Genomic DNA, 27,055 nt, shown 5'->3' with positions numbered 1-27,055 from the left:
TTTTAGTTTTTTTCAGTATCTGAGCCATGATTCACAACCAGTAATGGAACTTCATTTCCCATAATGCACCGAGACCTCCAGAGCACTCATGCTTCTGTTTTTGTTATTGTTGTGAGAGGTCCGTAGCACAGCTCATCTCGGCGAATGTGTCAGTGTAAAATTGCACTTGACATCAGTCTCATACATGTGTTCTCCTTTATCACCGAACATCGTTTCCCAAGAAGACATTGTTCTGATTATCTAAGCTAAATCGGGTGAGTTTTGTTATACGACGGTTGCGGTTTTTTCCACAAAGAAAAAAAAGGGGGGAGAGAAAAAAATGCAGCATGTTCAGTACCACGCAGCTACTGTAAAGATAAAAGCATGCCATGTTTACTACATCCCATCTCATTTGAGGCAGTCCCAAGGAATGCGTGTTGACTATTACAATGTTATAATATTGTCTTGTCATTTTTTTATTGCTGTATACAAAGTGTCAGATCTGCTTATGCATTGTTTGTTGCCACGCTGTACCGAGTAACTTGAGATTGTTTCTAACTTTGGGCCTCGCTTACAATCGCCATACACAATTATTGGCAATGCAAAAGTCTTTCCTAAGTCAATAAAACAGACAAATGAGTAAACTATTATAGCAATTTGATATTGAATATTAATATTGTGAACTATTGTAAGCATTATTTTGTAGGATGCCACAACAATCTGGTGTTATGTCAAGTAATATTTAAGTACATTATATTTGTGTGCATCTGTTGTTTTTCAGTTTTAGATTCACCAACTATTTTATTTTAGAGAAGTCATATCATGAGAAAACAAATTATCCTTAATCTTGTCAAATAAAAGCATCGAAGCTGCAAGTTTTTGACATCAGACAGATGAGGTCAGGAAATATCCTTGGCCTGTTCATGGAGTCTAAATATGGAGTGTATAGTTTATTATGTGGTGCTAATGATGAACCCTCCTGTCATTGCTTGTAATCCATACATTTCACAAAGTCAGTCACAGCATTTTTGGCACACGACAGCCTGTCACAAATGCTCTCTAAGAGCTGATGTGTGTCCGACTAAGAAAGTCTCAACATCAGTCATCTGAAGGAACTTGGCATCTAGTTTGACATAAACAGTTCCACTTCACTTGCGCAACACATTCACCTCTCCCCTACTTGTGCTCAATAAGTCTTGATAATAATGTCCATAAAACTTTGTGTGGACTAATTAAAGCCTGTTTACAATTACTGTTTATTCTATATTTGTGAATGTGGATATAGATAAATGGGACATACATATAAAGATAGACAACGACATACCTACAATCTTAGAAATAAAGGTTCCAAAAGGTTGACCGTTACCAGTCTTTAAAGAACTATTTTTTTTTCTGTGTCATATATATTTATATAATATTTTATTATATAATAAAATATATATAATATTTTAATCAAAAAAATATTTTTCCACTGCAAAGGAACTTTTGAGGAATGTAGAGGTTCCATGGATGAAGTAATGAATTGTTCTTTACAGATCCATAGATGTAAAAAAAAAAAACAAAACATTTGGATATCGCATATTCAAGTTGTATCTATTGTGTGCCACGCACCTTGCGCAGAAGCTCTGCAATTTCGTTGTATCTTGTGTACAATGATAATAAAGCATTCTAATCTAATTCAAATCTAAACTAATCTATTTATTTATTTAAAAAAATATTTTATTGCCTTTGACCTCAGTTATATAGCCTACTTCTACAGTGGTATAAATGGCATGACTTAATTTTTTTCTTAACATCAGAATTATTTTGTGTTCAATTTAATTTTGTTTTTCTTTTCATTTTAAACCATTATTTCAACTTTGGTCCAGTTCGATGGCAATTACAATTCTTTTTGAAATACCAATATTTCACAATTTCTCAAATAAGAAATCAAAACACCCTAAAACTACACATATAATAATTAAAGAATGAGATTTTTTTTCTTTAGTAGTTTTAGATGGCATACCATTTATCATTTTCATATTTACCCAGGTGCATCACTATTCTGTTGCCATGGAGAAGACATGGGAGGTGGAGTTTCGCAATGTTGGAAGTTGCTATTTTCCTCAGAGCAGAGTGGACTGCCACTACACCATCAACCCACAGCACACATGGGCCAGTAATGACTGGATTGGACTATTTAAGGTAAGAGATAGAGCCATCTCCAGGTTCTTTAGCATTGATGTAGCTATTTTACTTAATTGAAGTTGTTCTGTTTTCTTTTACCCTCAGGTTGGCTGGTCATCAGTCAAGGACTACCATACGTTTGTTTGGGCAGTAGCTCCATCCAGCTACAAAGAGGGGACCTCTGTCAACTGCTGTGTTAATTTTCAAGGTCTCTAAAGCATTGATTTGAGTGTTTAAGTCCTCTTGAAAGTCACCTGATAGTAGTCTCAATACAGTATGAATAAAGAATAAATTGTTTTAGGGAAATTTAAGGAGCCAATTAGTTTTTTTTTTGCATTGATTCACCCAACTGCTGGTGTAAAACACTGAGATGCATTTAATACATTAGCAAATGTTCCTCCTCGAATGGCTTGTGAAGTAGATAAAATGCCACAGGAATTTGCCTGTAGTTAGTTATAGGGATGGGCAGGATGCTCCCAAATTCCCCTAGATTGTCTTGCTCTTCTACAAATTTTTGTGTAGAGTTGACAATGCTTTAAAAAGAATGATTTTAGAGATACAACTTATCTGAAAAGGTTTTATCTTGTTATGCTATAGCGTGCAGTTCTGTCAACCAACAACAGCCATTAAATTGTTGTGTGTGAACATATAACATTTTTTCAATATTCAAGGCTTCCCTAAAGCCAGAGGCAACATCTTTGAGACAACTCTGTGACTAGCTGATTTAAAAAAAACCACATGGTTAGTAATTAGTTTACAGTGTGGATTCTATATCCTTCTTTTAAAGTAACATTCATTACCGTTCAAAAGTTTAGGGTCAGTTACTTTTTGTTTGTTTTTAATAGAAGTCTCTCATAGTCACCAAACCTGCATTTACTCGATGAAAAATGCAGTAATACTGTGATATATTAATCCAACTTAAAGTAATTTTTGTTTGAATACATTTTTAAAATGTAATTTATTCCTGCAATGACAAAGTTGTATTTTCAGCATCATTATTCCAGTCTTCAGTGTCACATGATGCTTGAAACTCATTCTAATACACTGACTTGCTGCTCAAGAAACATTTCTGATCATCATCAATTGTGCTCATTAATATTTTAGTACAAACAATGTTTTATGTAATGATAAAAAATTGTAATTATTATTTGATAAATAGAATGTAAAAAAAAAAAAAACAGCCATCTGTTTGAAATTAAAATCATAACATTATAAATGTCTTTATGGCGACTTTTCATCAATTTAATGCATTCATTTATTAATGTCTTTCAAATGAAAAATAAAAAATCTCACTGATACCAAACCTTTTCAATGGTAGCGCTAATTTTTGCGAGCGTGTCTGTGAAAGTGTCATCTAGGCTGAGATCTGCACAGTACAGAATGGCAGCATTGTAATTTGTGGTGAGTATGGTGATTTAGACAGAGTGCATTTATGACCTCACGGAGAAACCACATGAGGTCATCAGCAGTGCCCCAGGCTTCATGTGGTCATAAAATCTCTAAACTTCACTCACTATGAATAACCAGACAGGAAGTATTCAAATATGCTTTGCCCATATTCAAAACCACAGCCAACACATGACATTTGTTTTGTTTATAGTTTTGTTGGATTTTCATAGCTTGCCTCTTCTCTCCCCTTTTCAGCTTCTTACCTACCAGGGCCTAGTGCCCAGCAGTACCAGTTTGTATATGTGGATGGAAGGGGAGAGGTCTGTTCTCGCAGCACTGCCTTTATCTTCTCAGCACCAAAGCCCCTTGAGGAGATGGTGACTCTGGAGGAGGAGGGTCAGGGGGAGGAAGTGGGCGAGGACATGTTGCTGGTCATCCCAAGAGCCCAGCTACTGCAGGTCAGAGGCTCTTAAAGAATATGTTAAGTGTAGAATCTAACTCGGTCCATAATTTCACAAAATTGAGACACAATAACACAATTCTGGATCTAGTTGCATAGGGTGGCAGCATTACCTTCAGCCAAAAACAGCTTGGAAATAATAGTGCTGGACAAATCATATCACAAATAAAATGTAGGGATGCACGATCATGATTTTTCATGGCCGATTCTGATACCGATTGTTTACAAGCAAACTGGCCGATTCTGATACCGATTTCTGTTTTTTTTTTTAAGCAACAAACAAGAAGGAAGGAAAATATGCATAAACAAGATGTTTATTTGGTATTTAATAGGCCATAATAACCGTAACCATCTGAAATTAACGGCAGTATCTAGCTTTTGCTTTCCAGCCTTTAGCTTTTGTTTTTGAATAGGGTTGAAACTACATAGAACTGGCCTTGAAAAGATTAACTGTAACCATGTGAAATTAAAGGCAACAACTGCATAGTTGTATAGTCCAAATAACACAATCAACACACACATTCAATAAGATGTTTCTTAATCAGCTTTCAGTATCTCTTTTAGTTTTTAAATTTGGTTTAAAAAAAAAAAAAAGCTTTACCAGTGAGAATAAAAAAGTAGGCTATGCTATATAAATAAATTATTCCAAAATGTTAAAATCAAATAATGTTATTGCAAATAAAACAAAGATGCAAAGTGTTTCATTCGTCCAATTAAAAACGAAAAAAAAAGGGTAATGATTCACATCTATATTTTTGTACTTGAGCCAATGAAAAATAAATAACTATTGTCTCAAGTAAAAAAACATATGTGAATCATTATCCTAAAATCTTTTAATTGGATGAATGAAACACTTTTTTTTCATTGTGCAGGTGATTTTTTTAATCAAAGTCGATGTATTTTTAAGGTAAAATGAAAATAATCACCCTATACAGAACTGATGTTTACTTCTGGCTTTTCAAACAGCAAGCTTTAGTTTATAGAAAATAAAAAAAATTCAGTTTTATCACAGTTTAGTCCGTTTCGTTTCTCATCCAACACACGAGAAGTTGAGCTGAACATCCCTTAATTGTCTCTTTCTTGTCTTCGCACAAGAAAGGGGATCTTATTTGTGTGCCAGTACACTAACGGCTGTTCGCTTCAAGCTAGGGCTGCACGATGTGTTGTTTGAGCATCGATATCGCGATGTACGAATCCACGATAGTCACATTGCAGGATGTGCGATGTAAGCTGTCGTAGTTGATCCGTTAATCAATAACTGTACGGGCCAGCTGCTCCCTGGCCCTTGACGAATGTGATTTGCGGATTAATTGCACAGCAATTACAAAATGTTAAGTCCTGTCAGTTTAACAGGGCAGAGAGAGAGAGCGCGCGCGAGAGAGAGAGCGAGCGAGAAAGAGAGTGCGAGAGAGAGTGTGCGCGAGAGATAGAGCGAGAGAGAAAGAGAGAGAGAGCGCGAGAGCGAGTGAGTGAGCCCCAGCTGCACGCTCACCGTCTTCAAACAACATAAGCGCTGTCTTGCTCTCTCTCCCTTGCGCATATTCGCGCATATTAATCAATTGACACGATGGTCAATGTTTAAATAATTTAAAATGAGAATGTAAGTGTGCTCACCCCATTTTTGTTTGTAAGAAAAAATGTGATTAGATTTCATATCGCAATATATATCGCAGATAAATAAAATATTGCAATGTAATTTTTTTCCCAATATCGTGCAGCCCTAATTCCTGCTATCTGTGCCTCAGAGATGTAGCTCTGCACTTCCAGTTCTGATCGGCTGCCTGTGTCTTGCGCACAGATTTCGAAACACTTCCACACAAATGACATGATAGCGAATGATTGCAATATAGTCTGTGCACGGGGGCGCACTTCCGAAAAAACCGTCCGGTTCCGATTTATGGCAGGTCAGCCGGTGCATCCCTAATAAAATGTTCTACAATTTTAATTTACTAAACTATATATATACTATATATATACTATATATATACTATATAAACTATATTTTAATTCGGCTCCCATGTTAACAGATTAGAGCTTGCAGACTGCCTGCGTGAGACGCGCGTCTCAGGAAAACACGTGCATGCTAGAAATAGAACCAACGCCTATTTTTCACGTGACACGCAAGCGTGCTGGAAGCGTTTCCAGGCAAAATATAATAGGAAAATATGTTTATATGTCATTTTGTACACAGATTCATATTAATTCATGACACTTAGATGTTTGAAAGTCTATAGGTTGACATATATCCAGATATAAATGTAATTAAAAAAATTTATTAATAATTATTGATTTTCAAATATTGCACCTGTCACCGGCCTGAGAGAAAGATCGCACGCAAGAGAGAGCGAGAGAGAGAGAGAGAGAGCCCAGGCCGCACACTCAATGTCTTCAAACAACACAAGCGCTGTCGTGCTCTCATTCCCTCGCGCATATTAATCAATTGACACGGTGTCGATGTTTAAATCGTTTAAAATGAGAATGTAAGTGTGCTCACCCCATTTTTGTTTGTAAGAAAAAATTAGATTTAATATCGCAGAAAAATAAAATATCGCAATGTAATTTTTTCCCAATATCGTGCAGCCCTAATATATATATATATATATATATATATATATATATATATATATACACACACACACACACACACACACATACATACACAGGTGCTGTTCATATGATCACAATATCATCAAGAAGTTGATTTCATTAATAAAATATTTATTCATCTTATATAATATAAAATGTTCACTTTTTGAATGGATTTAGTGAAATAAACCTTTTGATGATATTCTAATTATATGACCAGCACATGTATGTATGTATGTATGTATGTATGTATATATATATATATATATATATATATATATATATATATATATATATATATATATATATATATAGCAAGTTTGAAAAGTTTTAGGGTTGGGCGATGTCTTCAAATTTGGCATTGGACGATGTCAACAGTGAAACATCGCAATGGATGATGACATCGGCGGGGGGATTGAGGGAGGTGTGCCCGAAGCATGAATCCTTATAAGGGAAAACAACAAACAATTCCTAACACTGTCTCAACACTGGATGCGAGTGATGCGGTGTGACAAAATAATACAGAACCACTGATGTATAATAGAGATTTCATTATATATAGAACTCAGTATAATCAGTGATGCTGTCTACACTGGATCCAGCATGGCATGACAACAAATCCCTGACTGTAAACTGCTGCCATGTTCAGTTAATGACGTGCTGACACAAAATTAGACAGACTTTTACTGATGCGGCTCGGCACCACATGACATATTTAGCGTCCGGTGTAGACACTGTGTAATGAGAGATGACTGAGAATGATGGGGAATGATTTTCCGATCCTCAGTACTTCTGACAAACATATTGGGCCCTATTTTAATGATCTAAATGCAAAGTGTAAAGTGCACGGCGCAGGTGCACTCAGGGCGTGTCCAAATCCAGTTTGCTATTTTAACAACGGAAAAACGGTCCGTGTGCCAGGGTGCATTTTTGGAATGGGTTGTCCCTATTCTCTTAATGAGTAATGGCCGTCGTAACGTTCAATAAACCAATCAGAGTGTCATCTCCCATTCCCTTTAAGAGTGAGATGCGCTCGCGCCATGGCGGATCGCTATTTACATGGCTGAATTTGTTGGTGGAAAAGCTGAAGGCTTCTCAAGCAAAGAAACCGATCTGCTCATGTGCAAAGTTAAAGCACACGAGCAGATCATCTACGGGACAAGCAGGCATCCACCAAAGCTCTGTGTGACGAGTCAGTTAATATATGTGTGTGTGTATTGGCACAATTGTTCAGTTAATTAGCCAATTTCATTCATTATAAGTAGTAATAGGCTGAATTGCAAATAGGTAGCCTAATTCTAATACAAACAATGACTATCCATTATTACATTTTTATATTTATGTGTATTTATGTACCTAGCCTGAAATGCAGGGCTCTAATAAAAGTTACACTGTTGTTTGGGCAAGAAAGGGTAAAAATGCAGTAGAGAGTAGAGAGTGTCCCAGTGTATAGACACTTTTATCCACAGAAGGCTATAGACCTCAGACAGACAGTCTCCATTTAACATTGCCACAATGTGTGGGTTTGTTGTGTGGTTTAAAAATCACATGAACAGTTTTAGACGCCACATAGTCTGTGTTGAGCTTTCCAACCAAGTCAATAATGCTGTTTTTTTTTTTACTGATATAGCAGTGTTGCTGTCTTATATCCATTACTGTTTTTATTTGATTGACTACAGAGGTAATGTCTTTTTTAACCATTTATGAGAAAAAAAGACATTTAAGATAATTATATTATATAAAATCACACCAAACTTTATTATTAATTACAATATAAGATCATGTATTTAATGAATTACTTGATCAGCCTCAAAAATGTTTTAAGACTAAATATTGATATTAGGGATGTCATTTTCGATCAATCCCATGATCGATCGTTGTTTAAATTAAAAATCAATCAATTAATCATTAACTTTAATAGTGAAAAATGCATCTACTGTCTCCAACATGACAGGATGTGCAAATGCCACTCAAAATAGCAGTTTCTTTACCAGAATGAAAGGGGTTTTTAAGTCCTATTCGGACTGGACTAGTTTTCTAAACTACGTTTGAGTTTCGATTCTTATCACCTGATGTCTGTGATTTTATGTACCATTTCGGATGGGACTAACATCACTGTGTTTATTACAGAGGTGGGAGGGTCTGTTTTGTACTTCTGGGTGTTGCAGAGATCACATGCTCATTGTGTGCATTACATATAGTCATTCGGATTTATAGCCAAAGTTTTACTACAAATACCATAGTGAAGCTATATGGCTAGTACAGTAAAGCAAAAGCATGGTTAATGTGTGGTTACTTTAGTTTAACTATTTTACTTTTATTTGGAGTAAATCCATATTTAATTTGAATAAAAGGTACATATGTAATTAAACAGAAATGTAGGAGAGTAAAATTAATCTTATGCTGACGCTGATATTACAGTATGCAGTTCACGTGATCTGGATCTTGATTTTATTATTTGTATTTTTTGTATTTCTTTGCTGGGAGGCAAACATCAAAAATGCACGCGCTGCACAGTAAAAGCGTTTACTGTAATTCACGTTAGCCAAAACACACAAGGAAATACTTTACCAATAAAGTGTACTAATAACCGGGTTTTTTTTATTTTTTTTATTTTTTTACATGCGCACACTTCACAAATATAGAGTTTCTCACTGTTTGCACATAATAACCAATTTCCTACATGGTTTTCAAAATGTACTCATGATTTTATGGCATCAATTGCTACTTTATTTAATCAGAAACAGTCTAATATATTATTTGTGTATTTTGGTTTCATTTTATTAACGGTAGGCCAATAACCCCCTGGAAAACCTTCTTTCTATTGCTTTTCATGTTGAAGGACTTTGCATTGTTTCTTTTTTAATGTACTTTTAAAGTTTAGATCTCATTAAAAGTGTAATTTGTAATTAGTGCATTTGTGCATTATTTTCGCAAAAGATCCAGCCCCGTCATCATTACTCATCGCTGCTTGCACATATTCGCATAAGCCACATAAACCCCAAAATTAAATTGCTTAATCGGCCATTGATAGCTTTAATTGATTACATCTCAACAATTAATTGATCATAGATTAATCATTGACATCTAATTCATTATACCGTATTTTCCGCACTTATAAAAGGCGCACATAAAAGCCTTTAATTTTCTCAAAAAACGGAGCGCCTTATATATGGATCAAGGCGCTCGGTCAAAATGTTGACATTCCCTTTAGCACAGCTCCATCTAGTGAATGCATAATGCAAACCCAGTCAAACGTTTGATTGCAGTATCTTCTATTCTATGCGCTTTATAATCCGTTAGGCCCTGTATATGAAAACAGTTATTAATTATGTTATTAATTTGATTCATCACCATATATGGTAATTTATTAAACCTTTTAATCAATTGACCGACCTAATTTAAAACTGGGTCTCTACATCATATGTACTTTTTGTTAATGTCTTAATCTTTCTCTGTCATTTTCCTTAACAGAGTCGTCTCCAGGAGTGTTTGAAGGAGCGTGCTGATCTGCTCCAGGCTCTGGAAGCCGCAGACCAGAACGTGGAGAGGGAGAAAGGCAGGAGAGAAAGAGACAGAAGCTCCTGGGAGCAGAGCCGCAAGGAGCTGGAAAGGAAGATCAGCGACCTGAAGGAGGAAGTGAGAGAATATAGAGAGAAAGTAGAGGATATGAAGGAGAAGCAGAAGGTAGTGTAAACACACTCATTCCATCAGCCTGTGTGGTCAACCCTGGGTCACAGTTGTGTGTATATTTTGCCTTTACTGTGTTTACTGTGGTGTATATGTTCACACACACTGACAGAAAGCTAAATGCTAAACGATTTTTAGTAATACGCTTTAGTGTAAACATCTCACCATCACATCGCTCTCTTTTAGGAAGTAGAGGATTTAGGTGAGGCCCTGACAGAGGAGAAGAGAGCCCTGCTGGCTCAAAAAGAAGCGAATGAGCAGCGAATCAGAGAGCTAGAGGAGGACATCAAAGTACTGACCCAGAGAGGGCTGGAGAGAGAGACTGACCTAGAAAGGTGAGAAGCTTTCTGTCTGTTAGGCCCTGTTTGCACATAGTATTAAACGCGTTTTGGTCGATGTATCAAATTTGTCACTTGTCATCCAGTTTCCTCAAGCTTTTCTCTTAATTTCATGACTACATCAACAAGAGGTCTAAAGGCTACACACATTTACTACATAATTATCACTGCATGTTGATGACTTCTGTGTTGAATTGAGCATTTTTTTTTTTAAGCTCTACCTATTCTGAAACTTTGTTTTGCTGCAATACATGTCCTACTATGTTCCCTGGGGCACATAAGGACATGATAAGCTTTCATATAATATGGCCATACGAATTCTTGACTACAGTGCATCCAAATGTTGCTGGAGTAATTGGACCCCTTATAGAGCTCAGTTTAGCAGAGTAAACAGTGTCTTATTGTCTCTATGAGCCACATGGTTGCATTGATTCTCTGGCATTGTATCTGTGTAGGATGAGGGAACGGGCCAAAAAAGCAGCAGCTCAAAAGAAGGAAGATGAGGATGAACAAAAGAACCTGAAGGTTTGTCAGCTAACACCTACGTGTATCAGTGATGCGTGGGTTGATCCAAAATGAGCGGGTGCCTGCGGTCACCCGCGGTTGCCCGCGATTACGAGTCATCCAGAAATATTTTTAATGATATTCGGGTCGCGGTCGGGTCGTTTGAAATATAGATGCCAATTAAACCTTTGTAATTAATATAGTACTAGACACAATTTTGAAATACATAGGCCTTTATTGGCTGAATAACTGGTGCTCAGTCTGCACGTAGAGATGAAAGCGGCACGAGGAAAGGTGAAGACCTGTTTTTGCTAAAACATGATTTTAACGACTTCATTAAGTTTTGTTTTATAGAAAACTCTTTTTAACCCTCTGGAGTCGATTAACGCATATACGAAAAGAACTTAAATTACACTTTCAGTTTTGATCGTACAGATAAGAGTAATACATCAATCGAATCTGTAAAGGGTCTACTTTTTTTGAATACAGACATAATAACAACGAACTTTGTGCACTTATAAAATAAAGATAACAAACAAGGTGTGCTGTCTGCGCTGATCGTAATGTACAAACAAGATACATGAGAGAGATATCTATAGAAAGCTTGACATGTCTGCTTTTAAACTAAACAAGTGCTGCCAAAACAGATATTCTGTGATAAAGTAATCCATATGAAAACAACGCGATGTCTAGTTTTTCACGTCTCCCTTCATTATATTTACTGTGACCACGCCCCTGCGCTGAACGCGCTGTTCAGATTCAAACTGAAGCACGCGGCTTGAATACGCCAATAACAGAAGAAAAAACAGCGAGACTGTTCATGTTTTTTTATTTTACTGTTTGCTTCGCGATGAGAGCAATAAGACATAATGAACCCCAAAAAGATGTGATGTGGTTGAGGATTTGAGAAATGGATTTCCTCAGAAAAAAAGGATGAAGTGCTTTATTCAGCAGAGATCATAAACATGAGTAGGCTAAGTCTATTTTTAATTATGTATATACTTGTAGTACTAGTTTTCACATAACCTGTAAACATTTTACTAGTTAGACTTTTTCCAAAATATAATTCCTGACTAAATGTATAATCAAGTGAAACATTATGAAGTTTCAGTAACAATATACAATACTTAAAAGCTTGATGTAAATAATATAAATGTAACAAATAAATGTGTCTGTAACAAATGTAATAATGCTGTTCTTTCAATTTATCCCCCCTAATAAACCTGAAAAAATATTATAATAATAATAATAATAATAATGATGATAATAATAAATGTTTTTTTTTTTTGTAGAAAATCAGATTGTTAAGATAAAGATTTTCGTTTTCTAAAAATTGTATCTTAATTTTGATCAATGTTTTATCAATCAGTTGCCCGTATTTTATGAATAAGAAGCAAATATATAACAAACAAAGTAATGAGGCGCCGGCAGGATCACTTGCATTGCATGTGACCTGGAGGGCGCTAGGGCTGCAACTAACGATTATTTTGATAATCGATTAATCTGTCGATTATTTTTACGATTAGTCGATTAATCGGTTTATGTACTTATATTTTAGTTTTTTCAATTTTTTCCCCAAGTAAATTATTAATAAAGGGTCTTTATCATTCAGCATAGATTTTTAAGAGATTTTAACCATTTTGCATTGTCATATCCTCATCAAAAATATACCTGGAGTTGTTTTATTATGTTAGTAATCCTTTGTCGAACTCTTCTGCAATCAAAACACTGATCCATACTCTAGCAAAATTCACAAGGAGATTTCAAATATTGTTTTCACCATGGCAGTCCTTAGAGCTCCTAAAGTAGTTTAACATCCCAAACAAAGCTTAAGGAATCTTTGAGAACATTTTTCACGAAGTATAAGGATAAAACAGAATAAAATTGCAGTGCATTGTATTTTATTATTTACTGGGAAAAAGCTTTATAGCTTATGCTGTGAAATTGTAAACAATCCTTCGAAAAAAAGTGCCAATGGCATGAAACCTGAATGGAACTCAGAATTTAAAGTAAAATCCATCAGAAGGTTGTCCAGAAAAAAAAAAATGGGACACACACAAAAAACCTGCTGTGTGAAAAAGAGCAGTGAATACTTAGTAAAGAAGTGCATTTTAAATATACTCAAACATTTACCTCTCTCATTCAGTCATAATTAGGCTGCAAGTCTGAATTATGAACTGGTAAACGACAAACTGATCACATAACATGTTTGTAAAGCTTTAAATGTTAACTGTTAAAAAGCAATGTTATCAGCTTTTACGACTAAACATTTGCAAACAACCTTGTACTGGAGAATCTGCACAAATAAAATTCTTAGGGGCCGTTCACATATCGCACCTAAAAACGCGTGGAAAACGCTAGTCGCGCCGCTTTCTCCTTCTTTCCAAAGCGCTCGGGCAGAAACGCCCCTGAGGCGTCTGCCTTTGCTAAGCAACCATGACGTGCTCTCTCCATGACGTGCGCTCTCCATGAAGACCCGGAAATTTCAGCAAAGGATAAATGGATGCGGTTTGGACGCGCCTGGAAAAACGGGCGCATCGCACCGCGTGCGTGTCGCGACCGCGTCGCTTCCATTATGAGAGTGCATACTGCGCGCCTACATAGGAAATAACGAACTTGAGCACGCAAAAGACACGATTATGTGAACGGCCCCTTAAACAGTTCAGTAGTGCAGAGTTTACAGGTTACTCTTCATTTTAAAGGCTCAAAGTAAAGTACTCCCACTTCCCGCTGAATGCTGCAGAGACGCTGTTCGGGAAGCACGTGACATAAAACGAGGCCAGCTATTGGCTATTCGCTTCTTCACCTGCTGTACTGGCTGAGTAAAACCTCCGGTGGCTCATTACTGCCACACTTTGGTCACCGCAGATTTGAAGTATGCACGAAATGAGCCGCTTATGGCAAATAAAATTTATTTAGCGACGAATCGATTACTAAATTAGTTGACAACTATTTTAATAATCGATTTTAATCGATTAAATCGATTCGTTGTTTCAGCTCTAGAGGGCGCCGAAACTCAGCGTGTGCCTCACAGATTTGAGAAATATAAGGCTATCTATAACAGAAAGCTTGAAATGTCTACTTTTAAACGAAAATATTAAAACCAAAATAAATAGGCTACTCTCTGATTATGTAATCCATAATGTGCATTTCTCTCTGGGGTTAGTCTGCATCGTCAACTTAATCTTTGCAGCAACACAGAAAACACCAGTTTATTACTAAACAATTAAATGTCTCCTTGCATATTTTGGAACCAGCAGGCCATTCTGGGTTGAGCGAGACCCCACGGAATGAGCGAACGGAGCGTAATATATGGAGAAATTCGCAAACCCAAACCTCATGTCTGCTGAACAGAAACATAAAAATAGACATAGCCAGACTAGACTATTTTAGAACAAATGATGAGCTTATTGATGAATTTTTTTTTAAATATAATTCTTGACAAAAATAGAATATATTAAGGATTTTCCTTTTTTTTTTTGCCTAGTTCCTACATCTATGGCCCAATGACGATATGATGAGCATTTACTACATTTTAAAAATGCGGGTCAGGAAGCGGTTCGGGTACAATTTTTTCTTTTCCTTTTTTTGCGGTCCGAGTTGCGGGCGGGTTAGTTTAAAATGTCGGTTGGGTGCAGGTTATTAATACATTGACCCGCGCATCACTGACGTGTATGCACTTATATGGAAGCATAAATACAAGAACATAGTCATAACTGTGTCATTGCTTTGTGTATTATATTAGATAAAGATGGAACAAACAGAGAACGAGCTGCACAGTCTGTCAGCAGAGTTCCAGAGTCTGAGAAGCTCACTGGCCCAGAGAGACACACATGCCCTACAGCTCCGAGACACCATCAACACCCTCACACACAAACTCAACAGCGCTCACAGGAAGGAGGTAACACTCCAGCAGTTTTCACACCCCAGCTTTTACCTTGGATGTCTTACAGGGTGTACACAGGATGTAGTGTCTCAGAAAAGAGACCTGACGCCTTTTATCCATGAAGTGCATGTTATTTAAGAGGGTCAAGGTTTGACTGGGATTTGCATGGTCCAGACAATCCCTGCTGTTACATGTTGTAATTGCAACTTTGATGGCCATTCAGTCATAGCCATGTATTCTGTATTTGATGAATTATTTTTTGCAATCCACATATAAATATTTTATTATAGTGTGCACTACCATTCAGAAAACTTGTGCTTGGTAAGATTCATTCATTATTTTGAAAGTGTTTAATAATAAGTGTGTAATAAGTTTTAAAATTAAATATCAACTGTATAAGTTGTTGTAAATGCATATGTGACAAACCTGAACAATGTCTATATAGTCCAGAAAATAAAGAAATTGATGCAGATAGATGCTAGAAGTCATGTATGCCAGCCCCCCTAACTGACTGTAGACTGTCACCATCTTCTGAGCATGACATGTTTGTGTTGTTGAGCAGGCAGCCAATGAAGTGTCTTTGAGTGAACTCCGGAGTGTTCAAGAGCGTCTGAACATGAGTGAACGCTGTGTGGAGACTCTGAGGGGGGAGCTGAGAGACATGGTTGCTCAGAGGGACACCGCACATGCTGAGCTCCATCAGGCTCGTCTGCAGGCCGCACAGCTCACACTTCAGCTGGCAGATGCCAGTCTGGCTCTGAGAGAGGGAAGGGCCAACTGGGCACAGGAGAAAGAGACCCTGCAGCAGAATGCTGAGGTACGTGTAGTAAAAAACCAAAAACAACAATTTAAAACACGAAGGCAGCTTTGAGAATATTGTTCTTTTAAGTAATTGTGTGCATTGACAGCTGGACAAAGTGCGTCTGTTACGCCTAAATGATGAGATCCAGCAGAAGGAGGAGATGTTGCAAGAGGTGAGGATGGAGAGAGAGACAGCAGTGGTGGAGCTGGGACGAGAGAAAGACTGCAATCGGGTAAATACCAAAACTCTTTTAAAAATAGAAATATATAGAAAGATAAAAAGAAGAATAAACTGTTTATAATAATAAAATCAACAACAACTATATATATATATATATATATATATATATATATATATATATATATATATATATATATAAACCAGTTAGTGATTATTGATTGCAGTTTTTCCTTCCAAAAGCTAATATGCTAATAAACAAACTTTATTTAATAACTTCAATTTTAAAATAATTAACAAATTACTTTCAAGCAATGGCATGTACAGTTGATTAATCTCAAGAATACATAGTTTCAAGTTCTTCAAGTTATTATGTAAACAGTAATAAAAACAGAAATTAAGAGCAGTGGTTTTCTTTGTCAATATGTTTTTAGTCGTGTCTGTTTAATAGTGCTAACTGCACACTTTGTAAGACTCATCATGGTCAATATCACATATTTGCTTACATCTGTTTAGCGACCTAGAATGACCTCAACCATTTACATTTTTATGTATTTTTTCATGTACTGTGTTTAGGTTCAGCTAAGCGAGACTCGTCGTGAGCTGCAAGAGCTGAAGGCCAGTCTCAGAGTGGCTCAGAAAGAGAAGGAGCAGCTGCAGACAGAAATACAGGCAAGACCTCTGCAGTTCTCACAAAACTCTTAAGTGCTCAATGTTGTCTTGTTCTTATTAAAGCCATTTCAAAAGTTCTCACAGGTCATCCAACAAGTTTACAGAGTGTGCTCACTTTCTTGGTCAACAACCATCTCATTCATATGAGCCTGAAGGCATAGGAGAAACATGCTGTTGTACCAGTCCTAAACATTAGATACAAACGGTCTAATTGCACTGGTTTAAAGCAATTTTCCACATAGGAAATACACTTCCATTTGAAACCGAGCAGGCGAGTGGACCGAGGGATTTAAACAAATCTGACACTGTGATTTTTGTTAATCATTGCATGAAATCTTAAGTAAAGAAAACTTATGTGAGGTATAAACTTTAAATGATCCTTTCTAGGTGGAGGAACATCTGGTTAGTATGTTACCTATGTAAGGGCTGTGAATGGAGTTTGCAGAACATAAACATAAGAGTTTGGTCATGCGTATGCAGGCACCTCTGTGGCACCTTTATGGTATCCTTGTCTGAGTACCAAGTGAAAGTATTTTTTTTTTTTCAGGTTTACATTTTTAGATATTCATGATGTAAGGTTAACGTTTGAATAAAACTGGTTGATGGCTGATAAGCGGTTCTGACCATATGTCCTATTTTTCGGCTGGGATTCTAAATTAGGGCTGTCACTTTTGAGAAAAAATAATTTTCGATTTTTAAGACAAAAGTATTCATTGAATTGATTGTAAAATCGATTTTCCATGTCAAAAAAAAAAGACGTTTCCTATTTCAACGTCAAATAACGGAGTGCTGGAAACGCTCAAGTCAGCAATATTTCTTATTTATTGGCATGAAGTTTCAGATTAACAAACAGCAACAGGAGTGCAGCATTCTTGAAAAAATATATATGCAGAGGGGACGGCTGCCACAACAAAAGAAAAACATCACTGCAGGCTTCAACCCAGCTGCATTTATGATTTAGGCAATTCAAAAATCTCCAAGATTGTTTTAAATAATGATTCAATCCATTTCAAACATCTGTTAAAAAAACTTTAAATGTACTTGAGAACACGCCATGTGTGTTTTTTTAATGAACGTAACCGACACTTAAGCTAAGCGGCACTAGGCAGGCATAATGAAATGCACAAAAAGGCTAGGGCCATTATACATTTATTGTCCACGTCCAGAAAGGTAAGAAAAACATCATCAAAGTAGTCCATGTGACATCAGAGGATCAGTTAGAATTTTTTGAAGCATCAAAAATACATTTTGGTCTAAAAATAGAAAAAACTACGACTTTATTCAGCATTGTCTTCTCTTCAGTGTCTGTTGTGAGAGAGTTCAAAACAAAGCAGTTTGTCATATCTGGTCCGCGAACGAATCATTCAATGTAACCGGATCTTTTTCAACCAGTTCACCAAATCGAACTGAATCGTTTTAAACGGTTCGCGTCTCCAATACGCATTAATCCACAAATGACTTAAGCTGTTAACTTTTTAAATGTGGCTGACACTCCCTCTGAGTTCAAACAAACCAATATCGCAGAGTAATTCATTTACTCAAACAGTACACTGACTGAACTTCTGTGAAGAGAGAATTGAAGATGAACACAGAGCTGAGCCAGATAATGAACAAAAGACTGACTCGTTCTCGAGTCAAGAACTGGTTGCATCGGTTTTCAGATCAATATTAGTATTGACTATGGAGGCTTTGACCAATCGTGGCGTGTATGAAGGTAGGACTGTTGAGAGTATCATTATGAAAACAAAGCCAAAACCTGGACATTTTAGACAATTTCAAAATCCTGGCCAGGACACATCCAGGAAAAATAAGATGATGTATGGGGACCCTATAAGTCATGGCCTAGTGGAAGTTGTGGCCTAGTGGTTAGAGAGTTTGACTCCTAACCCTAGGGTTGTGGGTTCGAGTCTTGGGCTGGCAATACCACGACTGAGGTGCCCTTGAACAAGGCACTGAACCACCAACTGCTCCCTGGGCACCGCAGCATAAAATAGCTGCCCACTGCTCCTGTGTGTGTGTTCACTGCTGTGTGTGTTCACTGCTGTGTGTGTGTACTTTGGATGGGTTAAATGCAAAGCACAAATTCTGAGTATGGGTCACCATACTTGGCTGAATGTCACTTCACTCACTTTTTTTTTTATATCACTGACTGAAAATTACCTAGAATATTTAAGCTACTTTAAACTATGATTTTAAACATAAAACATTTTTTTAAAAGATTTAGGGTAAGTACAAAAAATACACGTTAATTAACTATAAGGTGTCCAGTTTCCAAGTAATTTCTATCATTTTCTCTATAGCTATACTGAGAATACAGAAAAAAAAGGAAACTACAAATGGATGTAACAATGAACTAACTTAAAACAACTTCGCAAATACAAATTTGTGTAAACTTGTTAGGATGAGTGCACTCGGAAGTGCATGGTCTGGGACAAACCTGGGATTTTAGAGGTAATCACATTTATTTGTCCCGATGACAGTTAAAACAAAAATAGCATGTAAATCGTTGTCTTCTTGAAAATATTTTATTATTCCGTAACCCCACAACATTGGTCATGCTTTATTGTGTTCACATTGCATTGGCCAATCACAACACTACAAATCCTTAAATTTCCTATTTACTGAAATTTGACCTTTTAAGACACCCGTTACTTAAGAGGATGAGGCACAGTATGGTATTTTAAACATTACAGTGTAACATTATTTAATCTTACAATGTGAGCTTTGTTAACTGTGTCTGTGTGTGTGTGCAGGAAGTGATGGAGTACAGCCGTCAGCTGGAGAGAAGGCTGGAGGTGCTGAGCGATTCTAAATGGAGTGAGACGGCGCTGCTGCAAAGCAGTGAGTCACTGTGCTTTCTTTAATTCTGTACAAACATCACTACACAACGACACTATTGTGGGTCTGTCTCTTTTCTTTATTGCCCTCACACAACAATACCACAGAACTCCAGGCGGCAGACAGCCACATCATAAAATGCCACACACCACTGCACAACACTGCGTTATACGGCCCTGCACAATGACGAGACTTCAGCACCATACAACACAGCACACCAACCCCACCTCCCACATGCACACAACTCTGCCATACTTACACAACATCGAAATATAACCTTACTTTGTTATAACTGATATTATAGATTTAGTTTCACCTGCCATTTGTGGTTTCAGGTCATGCAGAAAGTCCACTGCTGTCTGATTCTGAGGACGAGAACCCAGAGGCTTTGCAGGACGCACACTCTTCTGGGCCTCTGAACCACTACAGTCTGTGTGAGCAGCCCCAGGCGGACTTGCTGCTGCCGGCCACCCCACCACCTTCACCCAGACACCCCTTGGGCATGGACGCCGTGGTCATCAGCCAACCTGCACCGCTCTCATCTCCACATCAGCCCAGTGCTCACACACACGCTCACAGCTCTGAGTCGGTGAGGGTTTGTTGTCATCAAGTTATCACAGCACATCCAAAAGTGATAAATGATATTAGTGGCTGCATAGAAAATATTTAGGGGAATATTGGCACACAAGTTGGTTATTTACATTTATGAATTTAGCAGACACATTAATCCAAAGAGACTTCGATTGCATTGAAGGTATCCATTTTATTAAGTTTTGCTTTCAGTGGGCATTTAACCCATGACCTTGCCGTTGCTAGGGTCATGCTCTACTCTTTGAGCTACAGCAGATGTTTAATTGTATGTTACATCTTATGCTATGAGGTGCCCTCACCTTCAAGACCATTTCACATCAAATCTAATGTGATTAAATGACAAGAATCTATAAAAATATATTTTTATATATATCTATATTAAATAAATATTTACAGATTTTTGAGTAAATCTGAATCAAGTTTTTGATTACGAGAAAGGCACTACAATGTGTAAATCATTTTATTTATTTATTAATTTTTCAATCATCTAAACAATAATCAACTCTCTTAACATCACATTTGAATAAAATTTTATTTTCTTGGGGATCTGAATGTTTATGTTCTGTTTGAGAATTGAGGTTAATAAATCATTACTTTACTTCTGTTAAGTGATTATTAACAAAATTTCAACATCCTTTATGAAAGATGTTACTTAAAAATTCCTGTTTGGGGTATCAGAGACCCCAAATATGAAACATAAATAAATGCATTCTAAATTTAAATAATTTTTCACAAGCCAAGATTCTCTAAAAAGTGTACAAACTCTTGCCATTAGTTCATTTTGATACGTTTTAAACCTATTCAAAGAAAAAAAAATTCAGATTGCAGAATATTATTTCAAGTCAAGTCACCTTTATTTATATAGCGCTTTAAACAAAATACATTGTGTCAAAGCTCAGTTCAGTTTAAAGTGTGTGTGCATTAATTTGCAATCAAGTCAATGATAAAGCGAAAAAGACAAGGAACCAAAACTCCATCGGTGACAGAATGGAGAAAAAAACAAAAAACAAACAAAAAAAGTCTCAGTTTGTTGAAATTCGCGTAGATGCATTGAATAAGATGGCATGATCTCTAAATTGTTTGCAAGGTTTTTTGCCACTGATGATATTTCAAACCAAAGTACTTTAAAAATGTGGTTATGCTCGTTCTTCAGACTTGAAGTGAACAGGCCCTTTATTCATGCATATATGATTGCGTGTCTGCTTTACAGGAGGAAGAGTATGAGGCCGCTCTGTCGAGAGGGCACGGCTCTGGAGAGGAGACTGCTCTTCTCCTGCCTGACAACAGAGACACTACCCTCGGGTACAGCACACACAAACACACATTCACTGTCTATAAACCCCATCAGTCACACTGTCGTTATCTGTAACCTGCAGACACGGGCTCAGATAGATTTTCACATATATTCTTACACAAACCACACAAGTAAATATGTCACTGTCGCAAAAAACATTTGGCCCTTCTCTCTCACGAACGGCTCGCTTTATATCTCCCTGTCACAGTCTGTCACTTTTTCTGTCTTGCACACTCGCACAGGCTAATGCAGGCCTTTATTTATGGTGACAGTCTGAATATGGTGAGGAGATGGAAGTTTTGAATACCACCTCATAAAATTAGTGAGGGAGAAGAGAGCGAGAGAAAGGATAGGGAGAGTTCTGTGAGGGGAGGACAAGAGGACAGATAAGTTGTCAGGAAGCTGTAGCAATGATTTACTGAGAGGGTAGACAGCGCTCACCGGCCAATTTTCAGCATCATTAAAACCCTTTCTCCCTCACTTCTCTCCTTCACCCTCTTTCTTTCTCTTCCTAACTCTACTCCTCCACCACCTCTGTCAGTTTCCCTCTCTCTATCCATCTCTTTCACCCTCTGCTGTCTATAAACGCACCATTTCTTCCCAAACTTACGCTTGTCTTGTTGTGTGTGTCGTCATGCAGAGATCTGGCAGAGAGCCCCTTGTGGTGAGAGGCAAAACTGCAGGAACCGAAGGCCAGCGCAGAGTGGACTGCTTTGCACCAGTGCAACACATTATATGAGTTTTGTATTTAGAAGTATTTGCGCTTTATATTATATTGACATGAGTATTTAAATATGCAATTTGCTTTACACTTTATATGCACTTAGAATATGCATAAGCTTTTAGACCACTTTATGTCGCACACGGTTAAGGTAACTTTCACGGATGTGTTATTTTACACATATCAACTGACAAGCAGAAGGTGTCTGTAATGAGAAGATTGAAAGAAAACTTGTATTTGGGGCGGAGGAGGTAAAGTGCGTTTCTGTGTGTGTGTTTCAATCTTGATTTTCTTGTGTTCTATCATAAGACTTGTACTGATATAACAATTATCATTCATCTGCATCAGCAATAATGGAAAGCATAATATCATCAAGATGCTTTCAGGTTTAAAATGTAAGGTTTGCGTATGCTCTTTATTTCGTGGGTCTTTTGAAGATCGATTGTGTGAAAGTTTACACATTGAATGGTTCATTATGTGTAATGGGATTCACCAGCGACTGATCGTCCTGTTTAAATGAAGAGCAAAGAGTGGCACTTTAGATTCCTTTCAGGATGTTTACTTTCATCCTCATGGAACATTCATATGTGCAAGATCTTCTTTAGAGGAAATCCTCTTTAGCATGGAGGCTGAGGGAATTATGAAGTTTAATTAGACACTTTAATTGAATTCTTTAAATTTAATTCATCTAAATTTATATTTGGTGCTTTATTGTAGTTTCATGCATTGTATTGAAACACTGTTTTACGTTAATGATAAAAAAATGATTATTTATATGCAAAATGTACTAAGACAGTTTAACTACTTAATGTTCCTCTTGAGGCTGGCGATACATTACAAAGTTTTTGCAGTACTGCGAGAAAGACTTTTAATTTTAAGGCATGAATTTAAATTATGCCTCACGAAATTCAAGGAATCTCATCTTTAATTCAATTTAATGTGTGATGGCTTAATGGTGCGTCACGTGGATCATGTGGAGAACATTATTTGGCCGCGTTTAAGCTCATTACCTGAGGAAAAATTCATAATTTCAGAACACCGTGATTACATTTTAATAACATTCACAGGGAGAATATTTTAATGCATATATAAAAAAGTAAAATAATGAAGGGGAATATTATGAAAAGGTATCATACATTAAAATGTACAAGTTCTTTTTTTCCTTTTAAATGTCTGAAACGTTTTCCTGTTGGGCTGACTGTAAATGCAGAACTTTTATTTTGTTCGGTTGATTTGTTCTTGCTGTTTACTGTAGGGTCATGTTTAAATAGCTCCTATATGTTGTTTGCCTTTTATACAACATGTCATAACCTGTATTGACTTTAAAAGTGATGTAACCATTACACCTCACTGAAACAGGCTTTTGCGGTCTACTGTATTTGTATTGTATGCTTGACCAGGTTTTACTTTGATAGTTTTAAAGCTGTATTCTAGAGTGCATCTTAGCATCAGGATATCGGAGTTTGAAAACAATTCTCCTCTTTAAAATATACACTTCACCTGAACGCCCAGTTTGGATAAAACAAAAAAAAGATTCCTGTTACCCACTACACAACAGCCAGAAACCTGGTTATTGCAGGGAATATTTGAAGATGAGTAATGTTTGTCCATTTTCTTGAGAATGTCTAAAAAAAGGTCATTTCAGGGCAATACAATCAGAGATTTGGATTTATCATTTGCTTTTTTGTGCATTTATTCCTTCTTTCACTTATCTAATTTGTTTGTAGGTTATGCGGTTCTGTTCAGGGTGAGGGATGGGTTTCATTAATAAAATAATGTAATGTTTGTTATGTGTCTATTGGCTCTTCTTAAGTATTGGATAACACCTTAAAATAAGGATAATTTGTTTCCGGTAGTTAATGCATTGGTAACATGAACTAACAATTTTACATCATTTATTACATAACAGTATTCATAATGTTTATTATTAAAAGCATAGTTCACGCAAAAATGGTAATTTACTTACCCTCAAGTTATTCCAAACGGTTGCTGGTCCCATAGTATGGAAAAACATATAATGTAAGTCAATGGGGACCAACAACTGTGGTTACCCACATTCACAAGTTTGGAACAACCTGAGGGTAAGTAAATGGTGACAGATATTACATTTTTGGGTTAAGTAGCTCTTTATTTCATGTTTGAATTGTCTAACTTAAACTATATTTTTATTCATCTGTATCATTCACTATTGTACATTTACTTGTCCATGCTCATTTATATTTAGATTATCTTAAACTGTCTAAATCTAAAACTAACTAAATCTTTAAATAATAATTACAGTTAATCTTCTGCATATTTTGTATATAACTTTTTACATGCATACAAATCTTTGACTATAAAAATGCATAAACGGATATCAAATTTATGTTTATTATAGTGTTACCATGCCTAAATTTAAGACAGTAGTTTTGTTGTAGCATTGTACATAATAGTACATATACACTAGTTTAATAAATCATTTTAATGTCAAACAGTTGTTGTTCATTGTAAGTTCAAAATAACTAAACATTATTTTAACAATTACAAGTAAAAAAAAAAAAATCCATATTTAGATCCATTTTGGTCACAAGAATATAATTTCACTGATACAGCACAAGGTCCTAATGGTAAATTAGATTATGGATACACTACACTGGCTTTGATTTACCTGTAAAGATACTTAGGTAGAATTGGACCATTGGCCTCCTGTTATCCTCTCTTGCTTTTTAACAACTTTTTGCTGACCTTCACCCCATTTTTTCTTTCCTCTGTTGCTTTTCCTATACCACTCCCTCTCTAGCTCACCCATGGTTTTTTCTCCTTTCCTCACTCACTCCCCTAGAAGCATGACGGGAGCTAATTATAAAATCAATGGAGCCGGGCTGCCTGCTTTACTGCTGCCTCTAAAACCTTAACAGGGAAATCACTGTAGGATTGATGACTCCTTCACTCTTTATCTCTTTTAATTAGAAATGTAAAAAATATGAAGAGCCTGGGGCCACAGCACTGCACCCTGGCATTACAACATTTTACCTGCTCTCCTTCCATCCTTCCTTCCTTCCCTCCCTCCCTCGCTACCTACCTATCTACCTCTCTCTCATTTTCCTTTTCCGCATTCTCATGTCTTTTAGGAAGGCACTGCCCCAGTTTCCTGCAGATGATGTGTAGCATATAATATCATATCCCCTATATGTCTCTCTCCTTCTCCAAACATCTCCAGCCAGTGTATTTTCTCTAACATTAGAAATGAAAAATATATTACGGGTCATTTTGCATTTTATTACAAGTTGATTGAACAGCATTAAACCAGTGCAGCGTGTATGGTCTCCACTTGCTGGGCAAGATATTAGAGTCATTCTTTTCTTTTACATCCTAATACCTTCTTTTGAGTTCACTTTTTGTCTGAATGTTTTTGCACCTCACTTTTATTCTGCAATTTCTAACATTTCTTAAGCTTTAGAGCATTATTATTAATATTATTGTGCCACTGATATGAATAATACCTCAAATCATGCAGTTTGATAGGTGTGTTATTACATTTCTAGTAGGGCTGCACGTTTTCAAGTTTTTCATTAACCGTTAACCGAGGCCCTTAGCGGTTAATACTCGGTTAACCATAGTGTGCCATAGTAACCATAACCATAGTAATTTCCGGACATTGGCCGAAAAAAAAAAGAAATGTCCGACAAAATTTAATCTCTCCGGTCAAATTGTCCTATTAAAACTGCCTAATAATGCCGCCCATTAACACAATCTGAATTTGAGAATAAGCCTAAAATGTATAAAGCAAAAGGTAACAAGCAGACTCCGCGGCCACCTCGCTAAGGCTATGACTATGTTTGACAAGTACAATATTTGAAAATCGATAATTATTTACTTATTTTAATTACATTTATACCTGAATTTATGTCAACCTATAGACTTTCAAATATCAAAATGTCATGAATTAATATGTATTTGTGTACAAAACGAGCCGCACGTCTCACGCAGGCAGTCGGCAAGCTCTAACCTGTTAACATGGGAGCCGAATTAAAAACAGACACGCCACGCAGCTGAGATGCTTTCGCCACGCATCCAGTGTGTCCTGACCGGCCTAATGATGCCCGGGTGTTGGCTGTTGAGATTACAACAACGAGGTTGTACTTGAAGTATATCTAAGCACTGTATTGCAATACTTGCATTTTGCCCCGTCACTCTCAATTTTAAAGTGCTCCAACGCTGTACTTTTTTTTGCCCGCTTCATATTAGAAAAATGACTTCTTCTTGTGGACACTACAAACGTCTGGGAGCGCTCTGGCGGTCTCTGGTGGTGCAAAAATTTATTACAACTAAATTCAATGCACCCCATTGACGTCACTTAACCGAGCAAAATGTTTCACTCGGTTACGCAATTTTTAACGGTTAATCGGTTAACCGGTTAACCATGGACACCCCTAATTTCTAGTAAGTGGGTTGACAACTTTTGTTAGAAGAAAAAAAAATCCCATTAAAGAAGCCACTAGCTAGGGCTGTGCAATTAATCGAAATTTCCACAGTAGCCCTAAACAGTCAAACCACTCTACAGAGCACGTTTCGTCACTTTGTTGTTCATACTAATAAAACACGCATACGATGAATAACAAGTACATTAACACTTGCAGTAACATCGATTTATTGAATAATTAAGTAAATATTAATTCCTTAATTTACCTTTGTAAGGAAATCTTATAGCTTTCTGCTGTCTTTACCAACGACATCTTTACTTGTGACGGCCACCGTAGCTTAACTAAAGGGAGGTTTGAGCAGGCGACTGAGGCGTTGGTTGCAATTCGCAAACTCACCGCTGGATGCTGCTAGAATTTACACACTGCACCTTTAATATTAATAAAACAACTAAAGACACATTCAAAATCACTCACTGCTCTTGACTGAAGGACTTTCGTAGCTTTAATAAGAAACAAAGGAAGTTTAATTCTTATATTGAAAGACTATGCAGTTTTATTT

General features: G+C 36.7%; 1 protein-coding gene across 1 annotated transcript; it reads left to right on the top strand.

Annotated features, from left to right (window-relative positions):
• Positions 1-23,879, top strand: LOC128011710 (calcium-binding and coiled-coil domain-containing protein 1). The gene is made up of 15 exons (XM_052594398.1): positions 1-254; positions 2,011-2,163; positions 2,251-2,353; positions 3,790-3,992; positions 10,055-10,267; positions 10,457-10,605; positions 11,064-11,133; positions 14,858-15,013; positions 15,561-15,815; positions 15,907-16,032; positions 16,554-16,649; positions 19,403-19,490; positions 19,823-20,076; positions 21,289-21,380; positions 22,013-23,879. The coding sequence occupies exons 2-15, from the start codon at positions 2,032-2,034 to the stop codon at positions 22,038-22,040; spliced, it is 1,965 nt and encodes a 654-aa protein (XP_052450358.1). The 5' UTR covers positions 1-254; positions 2,011-2,031; the 3' UTR covers positions 22,041-23,879.
• The last annotated feature ends 3,176 nt before the right edge of the window (positions 23,880-27,055 follow it).

This window comes from Carassius gibelio, chromosome B23, assembly GCF_023724105.1.
Source record: "Carassius gibelio isolate Cgi1373 ecotype wild population from Czech Republic chromosome B23, carGib1.2-hapl.c, whole genome shotgun sequence".
Taxonomy (NCBI): domain Eukaryota; kingdom Metazoa; phylum Chordata; class Actinopteri; order Cypriniformes; family Cyprinidae; genus Carassius; species Carassius gibelio.
Note: the sequence above shows the minus strand (reverse complement) of the source record. Positions and strands in the feature narration are given on the sequence as shown.

What these genes read in the sequence shown, in the direction of transcription:
- LOC128011710 (XM_052594398.1), top strand. Translation starts at nt 2,032, where the DNA reads ATGGAGAAGACATGGGAGGTGGAGTTTCGCAATGTTGGAAGTTGCTAT. An exon ending in CCCTGCAGCAGAATGCTGAG is followed by an intron (nt 15,816 to 15,906) that starts GTACGTGTAGTA and finishes GTGCATTGACAG; the next exon opens with CTGGACAAAGTGCGTCTGTT. An exon ending in GAGAGAAAGACTGCAATCGG is followed by an intron (nt 16,033 to 16,553) that starts GTAAATACCAAA and finishes TACTGTGTTTAG; the next exon opens with GTTCAGCTAAGCGAGACTCG.